Source organism: Octopus bimaculoides, chromosome 1 (assembly GCF_046866305.1).
Source record: "Octopus bimaculoides isolate indiv1 chromosome 1, ASM4686630v1, whole genome shotgun sequence".
In the NCBI taxonomy this organism is placed as follows: domain Eukaryota; kingdom Metazoa; phylum Mollusca; class Cephalopoda; order Octopoda; family Octopodidae; genus Octopus; species Octopus bimaculoides.
Window position 1 is genome coordinate 193083322 of NC_142928.1, and position 14833 is coordinate 193098154.

General features: G+C 35.0%; 1 protein-coding gene across 3 annotated transcripts in view; it reads left to right on the plus strand.

The window, feature by feature from the left end:
- LOC106877593 (cyclin-dependent kinase 14) overlaps positions 1–11872 on the plus strand; it is a 172568-nt gene extending 160696 nt beyond the window's left edge. For all 3 annotated transcript variants that reach the window (XM_014926538.3, XM_052973464.2, XM_052973465.2), the window contains exons 11-18: positions 433–494; positions 3192–3312; positions 3710–3803; positions 6007–6070; positions 6811–6908; positions 7713–7803; positions 9926–10072; positions 10632–11872. In XM_014926538.3, coding sequence (XP_014782024.2) covers positions 433–494; positions 3192–3312; positions 3710–3803; positions 6007–6070; positions 6811–6908; positions 7713–7803; positions 9926–10044 — 649 coding nt within the window. In that variant the 3' untranslated portion in view covers positions 10045–10072; positions 10632–11872. The remainder of the gene's footprint in view (positions 1–432; positions 495–3191; positions 3313–3709; positions 3804–6006; positions 6071–6810; positions 6909–7712; positions 7804–9925; positions 10073–10631) is intronic.
- The last annotated feature ends 2961 nt before the right edge of the window (positions 11873–14833 follow it).

The following is a 14833-nucleotide window of genomic DNA, read 5'->3' on the forward strand; positions in this document are numbered from 1 at the left end:
GTGAAAAATGAAGAAATTGGAGGGGGGAGGAATAAAGGGGCCAAAAAATTTCAAAATTCCGATTTTTGGCAAATTTCCATCTCCGTATCCAAAAAAGCTGGGTTTTTGGCAAAAAAAAAAATTGCGAGAAAATAGGGGTGGGGATGAGAGGAAGTATTTTCCGAAAAACAGGAAAAAAAACCTAAGATGCAGTAGAAATGCACGAACGATTATGGTGGTGTCATGAAGTAAACGTGCTTCAGATACACTCGTTTATTCATACGAACATAACTGAGATGAAATATGTCCTGACTAAAAGAACTTCTGAGTTGCCTTGCATTATGGATAAATTGAATTGTATCAGTAACTTTGAAGACTTACATTTAGTGTTTGACTAATCAATTGTAAACCAAAAGCTTCTTCATTAATAATTCCCACTTGTTTTAATTTTAGAGACTTAAAGCCTCAGAATCTCTTGATTAGTGATGAAGGGGAACTTAAGCTTGCAGATTTTGGTAAGTATTCGAGTTGAAAATAATTTTGATATTCTATCTATTTAGTTGTATGATTTTGAGGTAAATGTTATACTGATGTCAGTTATTGCTAAATGTTACATAATTATGCTGCAGCTTCCTTCCTCCATCTTTCCCAGTCTTCGACTGACCTCATATTTCCATTATTTTCTTCTTTGTCCATTCCTTGTTGTTATTCAACTGTCAACCACAACTAACAACACGATTAGATGAGATTTGTTTCATATACTATATAGGAAAGCAGTGCAAAACATACACTGGTATTGCAAATAGCCACCCAACTGAATAAAAGTCCATTATCTGTGTGTGTGTGTGTGTGTGTGTGTTCTACCCTACTGCTTGGTAACTGGTGTTGGATTGTTTATGTCGTTGTATCTTAGCAGTTCATCAAACGAGACCAATAGAATTAGTACGCGGCTTGAAAAAAAAAAAAGTACTAGGGTTGATTTGTTTGACTAAAAAATCTTCAAGATGGTGCCCCAGCATGGTCACAGTTCAATGACTGAGACAAGTGAAAGATATATGTGACAGAAGCAGTATCAAATTAAAATAGCCATCTTAAATACCCTTCTTAAATACATTGTTGAAAAGCAGATTTGCTGTGGTAGTCTTCCAGAGATAACATCTATTATGGATGGACTGTGTTTAAAAATAATATATTATCATGGGGAGACAATACATATGAGACATTTTGACAAATGAGAGAACTGAACTATAATTTCTTTATTTGTATTAAATTTCAGCCCATCTTGTTTAAACGTTACAATATGGCTTGGGTGCTAATTAAGAGACTTGACCAAAATAATTTTTATTTCCAAACAAATCTCTTTTCCTACCTCAAACAATGTACACTCTTGTACTTAGTGTTTCTTTCATCATTGTACTTTGGTATGTTTGGTGAGAGTCTTTGGGTGAGGAAATCATTTTGAAACTTAAATATGTTTGTTTTTTGTTTTGTTTTTTGCATTTGCTGAAAGTGAGGAAGGGGTAGACCCCATGAGACAGGTGAGCTTGATGTTTCATTTAGATTATTGCAAGTCACTGTTTAAAGGAAAGACATGAGCAGGGAAAAGATTCCAGTGGGTCAGTGTTCTGGGGAGGAAGGACTGGGATTGTGGTTAGTGCAGGGTGAGGGTTAGAGGTGAATGGAACAAGGGTGACTAGAAGTGAGAAGATGAGTGAATTATGGTACCCAAGTGATGGAGGTACAAGAGGAACCGGCTCCAAGGAATTGTATCTTGTATTTGCTGAGAATATAAAAATGATATCAATCATTGACTAATACTATTTTCTCCCTCTCTGTAATTTTTTTTTTTTTTTTATGGACCCTGCTTTAAATATGTTAACACTAACTGTTGCTTTTCAAGTTAATGGCATTTCTGAATTTGTAAATTTCTTATTAGAATTTGACCCAAGTTATTTTCAATTTGACCCTGGTTCTAGTCAAGAGGTTGGCTCACATTAAGTTATTACATAACAAATACCAATAAACTGAAAAACAGAATTTATGATTGGTAGATTGAACAGAGACAATGCTGGAAGTTGAGAGGATCATTTAGTGTTGCTAAGGTCCTGACAATGTCTCTAGTGTTGACACCATGATAAAACTCACCCCATACACTATGTAAAGTTGTTGGTGTTAGGATGGGCGTTTAACCATAAAGACTATATCTAAGTATGTGAGTGAGACGTGGTCTTCTAACCTGTCTAGGTGAGCAGTAATTCTGAATAAGAACCACCTCCAACCTAGGTCCACATAGAAAATGGGCATAAAAGAAATGATCTTATTACCTACACCTTTGTTAAGGCTGAGGTATTGTTTTCAGTCGTGTTTGTTTGTTTGTTTGTTGGGATCGATCCAGTTCCGGACAAGGATTCTGGGTTATTTGTTATGTTTACTTTACATGATTACGATCTTGTGTTGACTTTCAAGTCTTTCTCAATTATCTCCCTTTAGGCTGTTTCCAAAGTTTTATTTTGGTTTCTCTATTATTAATTTTACTCGCGTCTCTATCTTAGTAGAAACTGATGGATAAAGAAATCAAACTTAATTAAATAATGCTAACATATTTTTATAATATATATATTACATATTATACATACATAATCTATACATCGATCTAAAACAACAGGAGTACTAAAGGAAGGCCGGAATTTAAGAGAAGAGAAAACCAAAAGGTCTCATGCTATTCATTTAAAAATTCCTGAGTACAACTTACTACTATTACCTCCGCCTTTGATACTATTTTGAATGGTGAATTTGTTAACTTTGGCTTGTATTAGATAAGGATAAACTATTATTGTTACCAAATTTTCTACAGTTACCTTCACATTCCATGACTACCGTTGGGATTGATCAGATACCAGACAAGGATTCTGGATTATTTTTCCGATTTTTTAACTTAGTTTTTGAGAGCAGTTGGGTTTATTTTTAGTATTGTTGTTTGTGAGAGCAGTCTAGTTTATTTCAAATATTCTCATTTAAAAAATTATTTCTGGCTAATCGTTGAGATGCTCTTGTTCCTATTATATTTAGTTTCAGATCTTTATCAACTTAACACATTATTTTCATCACATTCTTTCAGTTTATGCCTGTGACTTTTTAAAAAACTCCCTTGGAGTATAGAACAGTACAAAGAAAGAAAATATATTGGTTCTTTTGTTTTGTCTTACTCTTAGGTTTAGCCCGGGCCAAGTCTGTTCCTAGTCGAACATATTCCCATGAGGTTGTCACTCTTTGGTATCGGCCGCCGGATGTACTGCTTGGATCAACAGAATATTCCACATCCTTGGACATGTGGTAAGTATAAGGTTAAAGCCATCAATAACCATAGCATATATTAGAAAATATCACTTTATTTTACCATCATTTCTTTGGTTAACTGCAATGTTGTTATTGCACATATCACATTTAATCTATATCTTAACTCAATTTAAGCAACCATATGTGGATTAGCTAATAATAATGATATTAGATGCTTTCCATTACATTTATTAATTTATGTTGCTCATCAATAATGAGAGTGATTGGAACATGAAATGGTAAACACTATGGAGCTTGAATGTCAGAAACATGTAACTTGTTTAACTTTTTGTTACTTGCTTTTTTTTTTTCCATTTTATCAAAATAAACGAATTTGGAACCACAGCATTCTCTGCTTCAAGATCACTGAGATTGAATACTTCTGTCTTTTCAGGGGAGTCGGTTGTATATTTACAGAGATGATATCTGGTGTTGCCACATTTCCAGGGATGAAAGATACATACGACCAATTGGATAAGATCTTTAGAGTAAGACATTGCATTGCATCGGTTTTCTTTGTTCATATAGGAAGCAGCAGTAAACATCAGGCCCATTTAAGTACTTTGTAGCATTCAGTTTATATATTGAGTTCAAAATATGTGTGAAACCCTGTTTTTCTTACCCCTGCCAGCATGGACAACAGATGTTAAATGATGATGCCGATAACTTGTGGATTACATAAAGTAAAATACCAATCAAGTATTGAACAGTACTTCTTTTCTGAAAGTTAGCTGACATATGTCAAATTCAGAAACAACTCTTTGCTTCAAATATCAAACAGTGGTGTGGTGTGGTAGGCCCTTAAATCATGTTGGAGTTGTAGGGTACCATCAAAACAAATCTGGTGGCACTCCTGCTTTCCAGGTTTGAACAAAGCTGATCTCTTCCAGACTGAGAGAGAAGACTTAACACTAAGTTGATATGGGTGACATTTGATTTCAGAGTGGCAGAGAGCTGAAACAAATACTGCAGGAAATTCTGTCCTTATATCCTAACGACTAAACCAGATCACTGATTGACTACATGAATTCTAGTTTAAGTTCATTGTTCTAAAATTTCAACTATTTGGTCGAAATAAATTCGTAAAACTTTATTTGAAATTCTGACCTCCCAAATCCTCTAAGTGTGAGGGCATGTAGTCTAGTGGTTAGTGTGTTGCACTCAGGATCACAAGATTGCGGTTTCAATTCCCAGACTGAGTGGTGCATTGTGTTCTTGAGCAAAACACTTCATTTCATGTTGTTGCTGTTCACTCAACTGTAAATGAGTAACCCTGCAATAATCTGTAATCGTATTCATGGGAAATGTGATCCCAGCCACTCATACACCAATGGAAACAGAGTAACTGGCCTCAGTTATACCAAAACTTTTTTTCCAATCTCCACCCGAACTGGTAAGATACTATAATAGGGGAACTAATCCATGGTAGACAACTCTACTGTAATTAATAAAACTAAGAAACCAATTTGACTCATTTTCTCTTCATTTCAATCTCACTTTAAAAAGCATAACTCCTAAACACACCACAGAGCAAATGTTTTGATTCTGTACAAGAATAGGTTTTTATCATAAATTAACTATAGCCAAAACTCAGTCCTGGTAGAGTAAACTTATGATCAACGGCATACCAACCATGCATGAGTGGCTGTGTGGTAAGTAGCTTGCTTACCAGTCACATAGTTCCCGGTTCAGTCCCACTGCGTGGCACCTTGGGCAAGTGTCTTCTACTATAGCTTCAGATCAACCAAAGCCTTGTGAGTGGATTTGGTAGACGGAAACTGAAAGAAGCCCGTTGTACATATATATGTGTTTGTCCCCCACCATCGCTTGACAACCGATGGTGGCGTCTGTACGTCCCTGTAACTTAGCGGTTCAGCAAAAGAGTCAGATAAAATAAGTATTAGGCTTACAAAAAATAAGTTCTCGGGTCGATTTGTTCAAGTAAAGGTGGTGCTCCAGCATGGCCGCAGTCAAATGACTGAAACATAAAAGAATACCTATTTGTAGGTCAGGGTCAACAGTGTATCCCTCTAATCATATTAATGGGGATACTTAAAACGTTGATAGGTTGCTGTCTTTCACAGGTTGAATGACCATGAAGTTATGCATTGCATCAGCATGAAGAGATAAATAACAGACAATGGTCACTTTTACTGTTTGTGGAAGTTTCATTGGGAAATTATTATTAATAATAATAATGGTTTCAAATTTTGGCACAAGGCTAGCAATTTCAGGAGGGTGAAGAAGTTGATTAGATCAAACTCCAGTACTCAAGTGGTACTTATTCTATTGACCCCAAAAGGATGACCTTGGCAGAATTTGAACTCGGAATGTAAAGACAGATGAAATGTCGCCAGGCATTTTTGCCTGGTGTGCTGACACTTTTGCCAGCTTACTGCCTTAATACACTATCACTATTAATAATAATAGTGACAATTCGCATTAATGGATTAGTGTTGTCTGTCAGAGCAAGAACAACAATTATTTGGTGTTTGAGGTTTACAACAACTGAGTCACAGTCTGCTACTCTGGGTACAGCTTGTTCTTTAGTGTTTTTGTTTGTTTCATTGCTTTGTATTATCAGCATGAATTTTGTGTGTCTTTATAAACTATAACACATTTATCTAATTCTAATTTCACATCTTATGTGTTTTTAGGGAATATAGGAAATTTCATTTCTTTTAATTTCAGCTCTTAGGTACCCCAAATGAGGAATCCTGGGAATCAGTAACGAGTTTACCTAATTATGATATAAGTATGTTGATTATTAATTACCAAAATTTTGGATGTTACTTTTGATTTTGTTGATGACTACTTTTTAACCCTTTAGTGTTCATATTACTCTCTCAAATGTAATGCTTATTTATTCACATTATGAACTTATCTTGAGACTTCAATATTTTGATGATGTGAGAATTTATTTTTAGAATGACGTTGTAGGGTTGGTGTGAGAGGCTTGATCAGGCCAGTTTGAACATAAAACAAGTAGAATATATTGGCTGGATATGACCGGTTTAAATGCTAAAGCATTAATAACTTGTTAATATTTTTCATCTCATAAATTAGAAAAATGAAGAATGCAATATTTTCCATATTGTTTATAGTTCATTCTGATGATAGTTTTGCTCTGTCTCTATTACTGTTAAACAATAGTTGATGTGTGCCATCTTACTACCCAATTAGGACTTGAAAGCATTTATATATTTAATTCCCTAAACATTTTCCATCTGACAATAGCTATTTGCCTTTATCCTTCTCTTCCCAATACAATATTCAACATGGTTCTAAATCTGTGTAAGGATCTTTTAGCCCTCCTATGTTCACCTGTATCATATAAAACAGACATCCAATCTATACTATTCTCATTTCTTCTCTTGTATTTTTTCACCTTCGTATATGTTATGCCTGTTGTTACTTTATAAATCATATATTCATTTTGTTTGATATAGTTTCCTTCTTAAATTTTTGACTTCATTTTCTTTTTGTCTTCAACAGCTAAATTCAATATGTACAGCCCCCAGCCACTTACTCCTTGTATCTCCAAACTTGGTTGTATACCAAATGCAGCTGAATTGTCAACAAGCCTTCTACAAGTAAAATCATTATTTTTTTATTTTATATTTTAATGTTTGAAACATATTTCAAAATCTAATGATGTTATCCCAAATAAAATAGCAGAGCAAACTTTATAATCCTTTGAGATTATGCAGTCTGCTTTGCTGTCACATGGTTATAAATTTGATCCCCATTGCACAGCACCTTGGTCTTCTACTATACCTGCTGGTTGACCAATGCCAGTCATGAGGTCAAACATCCCTGAAAGTTTCATCCGAATCCATCCAGCGGTTCTTGAGATATCTTGTCCACGGATAAACAAACAAACACAACTGAAAACAATACCTCAGCCTTAACAAAGGTGTAGGTAATAAGATCATTTCTTTTATGCCCATTTTCTATGTGGACCTAGGTTGGAGGTGGTTCTTATTTAGAATTGCTGCTCACCTAGACAGGTTAGAAGACCATGTCTCACTCACATACTTAGTGGAATGTATCAATGAAATCCCTGCAGCAACCTGTCTGTCTAAATGTGGAGAGTTGTGCCCCTTTATATATATATATGTGTGTGTATATATATTTATATATATATATATATACATATATAAAACATAACCTAGTAATTTGATGAATAGGTGTCGAAGTATCAAACTGAAATTAAGTACCGGGTTGACATGATTGACTGAAACTCTTGAAGGTGGTGCCCCAGTATGGCCACCACCCAAAAGTAACTGAAGCTATTAAAAACATAGGATAAGTTTTAGAAGCAGTAGTTTATTTTGTTGTATTAACAATAACTTAGACTATATTGAAATATTTTCACCAGTTTATTTCTTTTCCAGATGGAACCTTCCAAACGAATAAGCGCCTCCAACGCAATGAAACACGAATATTTTTGGGATCTCCCACCAAAGATTCATCAATTACCAGATGGTAAAGTATTATCTCTTTTGTTGAAATCATTGGAAGGATGATAATATTATGCTAAGGCTGCAAGCTGGCAGAACCATTAGCATGCTGGGTAAAATGTTTAGTGGCATTTCTGCCATGGTTAACTTTGCCGTTCATCCTCTTGGAGTCGATAAAATAAGGAGTACTGGGGTCGATGGGATCAATTTAACCCCTTCCCAAAATCGCTAGTTTTATGCCAAAATTTGAAATTAATATTATTATTATTAATATTGAGTTCCAATTCCGCTAAGGTTGACTTTCATTCTTTTTGTGTCAATGAGATAAGTACCAGTTGTATGCTGGGATCAATGTAATTGATTTACCCCCATTCCAGAACCCCTGCTGGCCATGGGCCAAAATTTGAAACTAATATTATTATTGTCAGTTGAGCTGGCAGAATTAGCCAATGTGTCAAACAAAATGCTTAGCGGCATTTCTTTCAGTTCTTAACAATTTTAATGTACAAATAATACTGCCAAGGTAAACTTTGTGTTTCCTCCTTTCCAGCTCAATAAAGATAAAGTACCAGTCTAGTACTGGGGTCATTGAAATCAACTTCCCCCACCTCAAAATTGTTGGTTTTGCACTAAAATTTGAAGCAATTATTATTACTAAGGCAACAAATTGGCAGAACTGTTAAGGCATTGGACAAACTATTTATTGGCATTTCTTCTGGCTCATTATGTTTGCCTTTCATCTCTATGGGACTGATAAAAGAGAGTACTAGTTGAAAACTGGGGTCAATGTAATTGACTTACTCCCTCCCCCTAAAATTGCTGGCTTTGTGCCAAAATTTGAAACTATTATTCTTATAATTAATATTATAGGCGCAGGAATGGCTGTGTGGTAAGTAGCTTGCTTACCAACCACATGGTTCCGGGTTCATTCCCACTGCGTGGCATCTTGGGCAAACCAAATCCTTGTGAGTGAATTTGGTAGACGGAAACTGAAAGAAGCCCGTCGTATATATATATGTATGTGTACGTTTGTGTGTCTGTTTGTCCCCCCAACATCACTTGACAACCGATGCTGGTGTGTTTACATCCCCATAACGCTAGCGGTTCAGCAAAAGAGACTGATAGAATAAGTACTAGGCTAAGAAAGAATATGTCCTGGGATCAATTTGCTCGACTAAAGGCGGTGCTCCAGCATGGCCGCAGTGAAATGACTGAAACAAGTAAAAGAGAAAAGGCGCCGGCAAGCTGGCAGAAATGTTAGCATGGTGGACGAAATGCTTAGCGGGATTTCATCTGTCCAATGTGAGTTCAAATTCCGCCGAGGTCAACTTTGCCTTTCATCCTTTTGGGGTCAATAAATTAAGTACCAGTTACGCACTGGGGTCGATGTAATCGACTTAATCCCTTGTTTGTCCCCTCTATGTTTAGTCCCTTGTGGGCAGTAAAGAAATAAGAAGACCAAGGAAAACATAGGTAGAAGTGATGAAGGCTGATTGCAGGAAGTGACAAAGGAATGCAACAAATGGCAGGATTTTGTGTTGGAGCATCCAACACATGAAAGTATGGAAAAATTAATGTTAAAAATGAACAAACAGGTGTAGGAGTGGCTGTGTGGTAAGTAGCTTGCTTACGAACCACATGGATCCAGGTTCAGTCCCACTGCGGGGCAAGTGTCTTGTACCATAGCCTTGGGACGACCAAAGCTTTGTGAGTGGATTTGGTAGACGGAAACTGAAAGAAGCCCATCGTATATATATGTGTGTGTGTATGTTTGTGTTTGTCCCCCCAACATCGCTTGACAACCGATGTTGGTGTGTTTAGGTTCCCGCAACTTAGCAGTTTGGCAAAAGAGGCCCATAGAATAAGTCCTGGGGTCGATTTGCTCGACTAAAGGCGGTGCTCCAGCATGGCCACAGTCAAATGACTGAAACAAGTAAAAGAGCAAACACTGAAAAGCATTTTATGTGTTTGACTTCAAAGCTTTCCAAAGTTAATTTTGCCTCTCATCCTTCATAAGTCAATTAAAATAAAGTAATAAGGTATATATGATTGATTGATTCCTCCCTCAAAATTGCTTTGTGTCTATGTTTGAAACCATTATTAGTTAAAAGTTGCAGTAGTATTTCACACTTGTTTTATTTCCACAGTGGCTTCCATATTTGACATTCCTGGTTTGAAACTTCTGCCCGAAATGAATGAACCAGTCAATGCTGCTCAAAAAAAGCCCACTTGTCGCAGTGGCATACGAACCACATTAAAGGCATGAGAATGGGATTGGTTCATAGAGACTATAGGTAAGTTTCAGCAACTAACTTAAATTACTCTCCACCCTCATTATAATTATATTTGATTAAAGAGATAGCAGTTCTCTAGGAGGAAATGTAAAAATATAAAAAAAATTTTTTAAACCCTTTACAGCACATCAATAATCAGTAAAAAGAAAAATCTTTTGGTTATACTGGAGTGTATATTTTTAAAGCTTTCGTGATAGTATTTTGAATAAAATTCACTTTTAAAAATAATCAAGAATTTGGTAGGATTTAGGGAGAGAACTCTATGTGGAACATAACTTGAGACAAAGTTCTTAAATTGAATTATGACCAACAGCTTTTATGCTAATATGTTTAACTCTTTCAATACTAAACTGAGTGTCCCCGACTCTATCATGTAACCTCCTTGTATCAAGATTGAAATCCTCCAAAATTTCTTAATTTGTTCCAAACAGCAGCTTAGCAACAGCAAAGTTATTTTCAAATTAAACTGAAAGGGTTCGAATTTATATTTAAAAATTGATTTTAAACATTAAATAGTTATCATTGTTAACTAAACTGTTTGACTTTTTGAATATTACAGATATGAAAGTTTCTACTCAAGATGGCAACTCATTTGGATTGTTCAACATTAGAGACCACTAGCAGTAGTGATGGTCACTAATGATCCTCTCAACAGATTTCATTTGTTCCTTTGGTCTCATTATTCCATATTAATCATCCATAATGATCAAGCTAAGTTTCAAGGTCATCTGCTGCATATCCCTGTTAATATGCACCACAATATTTGCTGTCCATTCTCAACAGATTCTATTGAAATGGTCAATTAGAAAGAAAATGTTAGTTTGTGTTGTTGAAAGACTAAACAAGCTGGCGTACACCAAAGAGGAATACCATCTTGAATTTAAAAAATAACAACCAAAACAAACTTGATTTATATCTGAAACTAGTCCATTGCTTAGAGCCTCAATTTTGTGCCTGCAAATCTCCCCCCACATCCAACATTACTACTATAATAGTGATTGAAAGAACTTTTCCAAGACACAGACAAGACTTTTTTTCCTATTGCAATATATTTAAAACTGGCTCAACATATGGAGAAAGAGAGAGAAGAAAAATAAAACTATGCCTACATTGGGCCTGTATTTCATAAAGTCCAGAAAAATGGTGAAAAAGGAAATTTTATTTTCGATACTGAACTCCTAAGTATAAAACTAAACCCTTAATCATGTGAAGCATTGAGTTGGGACTAAATTCTTCGTGTAACCTTCCACTCCTCCAGGTATTTTCTTTAAAATGTCTACTTCCCCCATATTATGACAATCCAATTGCTAATTCCTCTGAATTGATTATGACTGGCTGATTGTTAAAGAAAGCCAGTGCTGTTTGTGCTCTTCTCTGTCTAAACCCATTAGATTGTTATATTAAACAATTATAGTTATGACTGCTAATTCATGAATGCTTTTTTTTTTTTATAAAAAATGAGAAAAAAAATCCTACTCCCTATTTAGCAGTTAATAAAAGCCATTTGGCTGTGTTATTTTCCAAGTTTTGGATAGATGAATGAGTAAATTACACTTTGTGACATTTTATAAACTTTGATAAATTAGTTTGTTACACGAAGGTTTACAAAGAAACAAAACTTATCAAGTAGAACTGGTTCATCTGCTCTATAAATAAATACTCAAAAGTGTTTTTTTTAACGAAAAAGAATATTTGTTTAAAAAATATTGAAAAGCTGTGAAAGAGATAATTCTTTACATTTATACAAAATAAAACATTTTGTTCTTGCACGCAATACACGGTGCTGACATTATGAAGTTATGAAGATTTTATTACAATCTTTTCTTATAAATCGAATCTGTGAGAAAAATATTTTTTCAGAACAATGAATGACCAAACTTGCTATCTTAAAGGGATCACCAATTTCGATTCTATGAAAGCTTGAGTGCTGATGTCATAAAGGATTTCTGTGATCAAATATCAGTGCTAGAAGAAACAAACAGCACTAAGTAATGAATCTTCTTTAACCAGCTAATAACTTCCTGGTTTTGGGGGTCTAAAAATAATTCCTGAAAATCTTGTCAAACATCAAGAAACTACACACAATTAGTAAATGTGTCTCTTGTGTTAGGCTGTTTAGTTGCAGAAAGAAAAATTTATATTCCAAACTAGAATGATACAATGGGTCTAATTATTTTGAAATATTTAGACTAGACAAGAAAAGCAATAATAATTTACTTTTACTGAAAATCTTAAAGAAAAACTAAAAGATCTAATGAAAAATTTCTCACACTGCCGTAAAAATTCATGTTTTCTCAAGTTTTGCTTTCAAATTAACCTTATTCCTTGATAATTTTAATCTGGTTGGCAGTTGATGCTTATAGCAATTTAGAGCTACTAATCCTTTAGAATTTCCTCTGTCTGACCCCCTACCTTTATTAAAAACCCAAGTCATTTCCAGTAGAAATACCCGTTCCCAAAACATACCAAATCCTGATTCCTTTTTCTTTATTCACAAAGCTTTAAAAGATGGCACCAGCCCATCCTTATGCCTCAGTACTCACCATAATCCCAGAGTGAGTGAGACCCCAATATACTTTTCTGATAATAGCTCGTTTGGAAACTAATATTATGATAATCAAAAGGTTTGCTCAAATTGTTTAAGCATACTTATGCTGATTGCTTTAGCATGATATTTATGGAAAAAAAAATATAAAACAAACAAAAAAATAAACATAGAAAGTATTCAATGGATCATCTCCCAACTCTCATGGCTATAAATTGCCCCCTCCCCACTTCTTTTTTTTTTTTATGAACATCCCATCATTCTGCCATTGATATTTTTCTTTTTTGCAGAGATCTGTTCATCATGAAGATATTTCTAAATCTATTTTATTTGGTCCACTTACTTGAAGTCTGTGGCATTGCTTCACTCCATAAATATATAAAATTTCCTATCATCATTTGGTTTCCAATTCATCATACTCACAAAATGTGCATCGTCATGCACGCTGACTGTTAAAATAATGCAAATTGTACATTCCTGCATTTTTTTTTTATTCTGTAAGAACTTGGAATAAATACTTTCTGTAAAGATTGTTTAAAAAAAAAAAAAAGCCATTTTAGTTTGTTTACTGATCTTGTGTCACTGTAGACATTTGTGTCCAGTTTTCCCTACTTTGATGACTTGTTGGACAAACTTGATCCAGAGGATTGGTTAGTGGTCAAAGATTATGGAAATTAGTACGGAATGGATGGATTTAGTGAAACAGAGGTCAAAGTATGTCGTGTATTTCAGTGTGTTATATATAGATTAATTAAAACTGCAATTAACAAAGTGCACATCAAATCTGATGACAGTAAAAATAAGTGGTGTATTATTTTGTTATATAATGTAATAATTAATGAGGAATATATAGCTGTACTAGATAAGTTCTTCCAATCACTATTGTAGTTGTAATGGAACTGTATATTATATTAGTTGGGCTATATCTTGTGGTATGTTTACATAATTTACATCAATTTAATATCCACTTATTCATGGATGGAATTTGTTGAGTCAGCTCTGCCTTCCAGGGTCAATAAAAATAAGCACCAGAAAAGTACTTGGTGCAATGAACTCCCTGCAACCTAAAATTGCTGGTCTTTTGCCAACATTTGAGAGAATTCTTACATGTTAGGAGGATGGATTAGCAGAATTGACAAAGTGCTTTATAGTAAGTTAGTTATGGCTCTTTACATTCTGAGTTCAAATCCTACTGAGGTCAATTCTGCCTTTTATCCTTCTAGGGATCACTGTTATCAGCTAATACCCTCTACACAAAATTTCAGGCCTTATGATTATTTTACAATATCCTTTGTTTTTTTTGTTTTTTTTTTCATGTTAAGTTTTCAAAGTAACTAGAGGTTATCATTCACTGGTTTCAGTCATTGAATAGCAGCCCTACTAAGGCCGACCCCAATACTTATTTTTTAAGTCAGATACTTACTCTATCAGCATCTTTCGCTGAACCCCTATATTATGGGGATATAAGCAAACCAAAACTAGTGGCGATAGGGACAGACAAAATCTTCACATTCAACAGATTTGCACCAAATCCACTCAGTGGAACTGAATCGAAAACCAGAGGGTTGTTAAGCAAGTTTCTTTACCACACACCCATGCCTAATGCTAGTTTCCTTTGTTGCATGTCTTTGCATGAAAGAAAACTAACATTTTCTTCAAGTTTGGTCATAGAAAAGGAAATATTTAGGTCACGCATGATAGATTATTCAAGTTTAATTAGATAACCTACCCACATATCCAGCACAGATTAATCGGTCACTATGGTTATGTAGGTGGTTACATTGCTATTAAACTGAAAGCATATACTTGGTAGGTGTTGTTCCTTTACCAATACTTAAGTAGTTGGATGTCTTACATATACTCTTTTACTTGTTTCAGTCATTTGACTGCGGCCAGGCTGGAGCACTGCCTTTAGTCGAGCAAATCGACCCCAGGACTTATTCTTTGTAAGCCTAGTATTTATTCTATCGGTCTCTTTTACCAAACTGCTAAGTTACGGGATGTAAACACACCAGCATCAGTTGTCAAGCGATGTTGGTGTATATATATATATATACACACACACAACGGGCTTCTTTCAGTTTCCGTCTACCAAATCCACTCACAAGGCTTTGGTTGGCCCGAGGCTATAGTAGAAGACACTTACCCAAGGTGCCACGCAGTGGAACTGAACCTGGAACCATGTGGTTGGTAAGCAAGCTACTTACCACACAGCC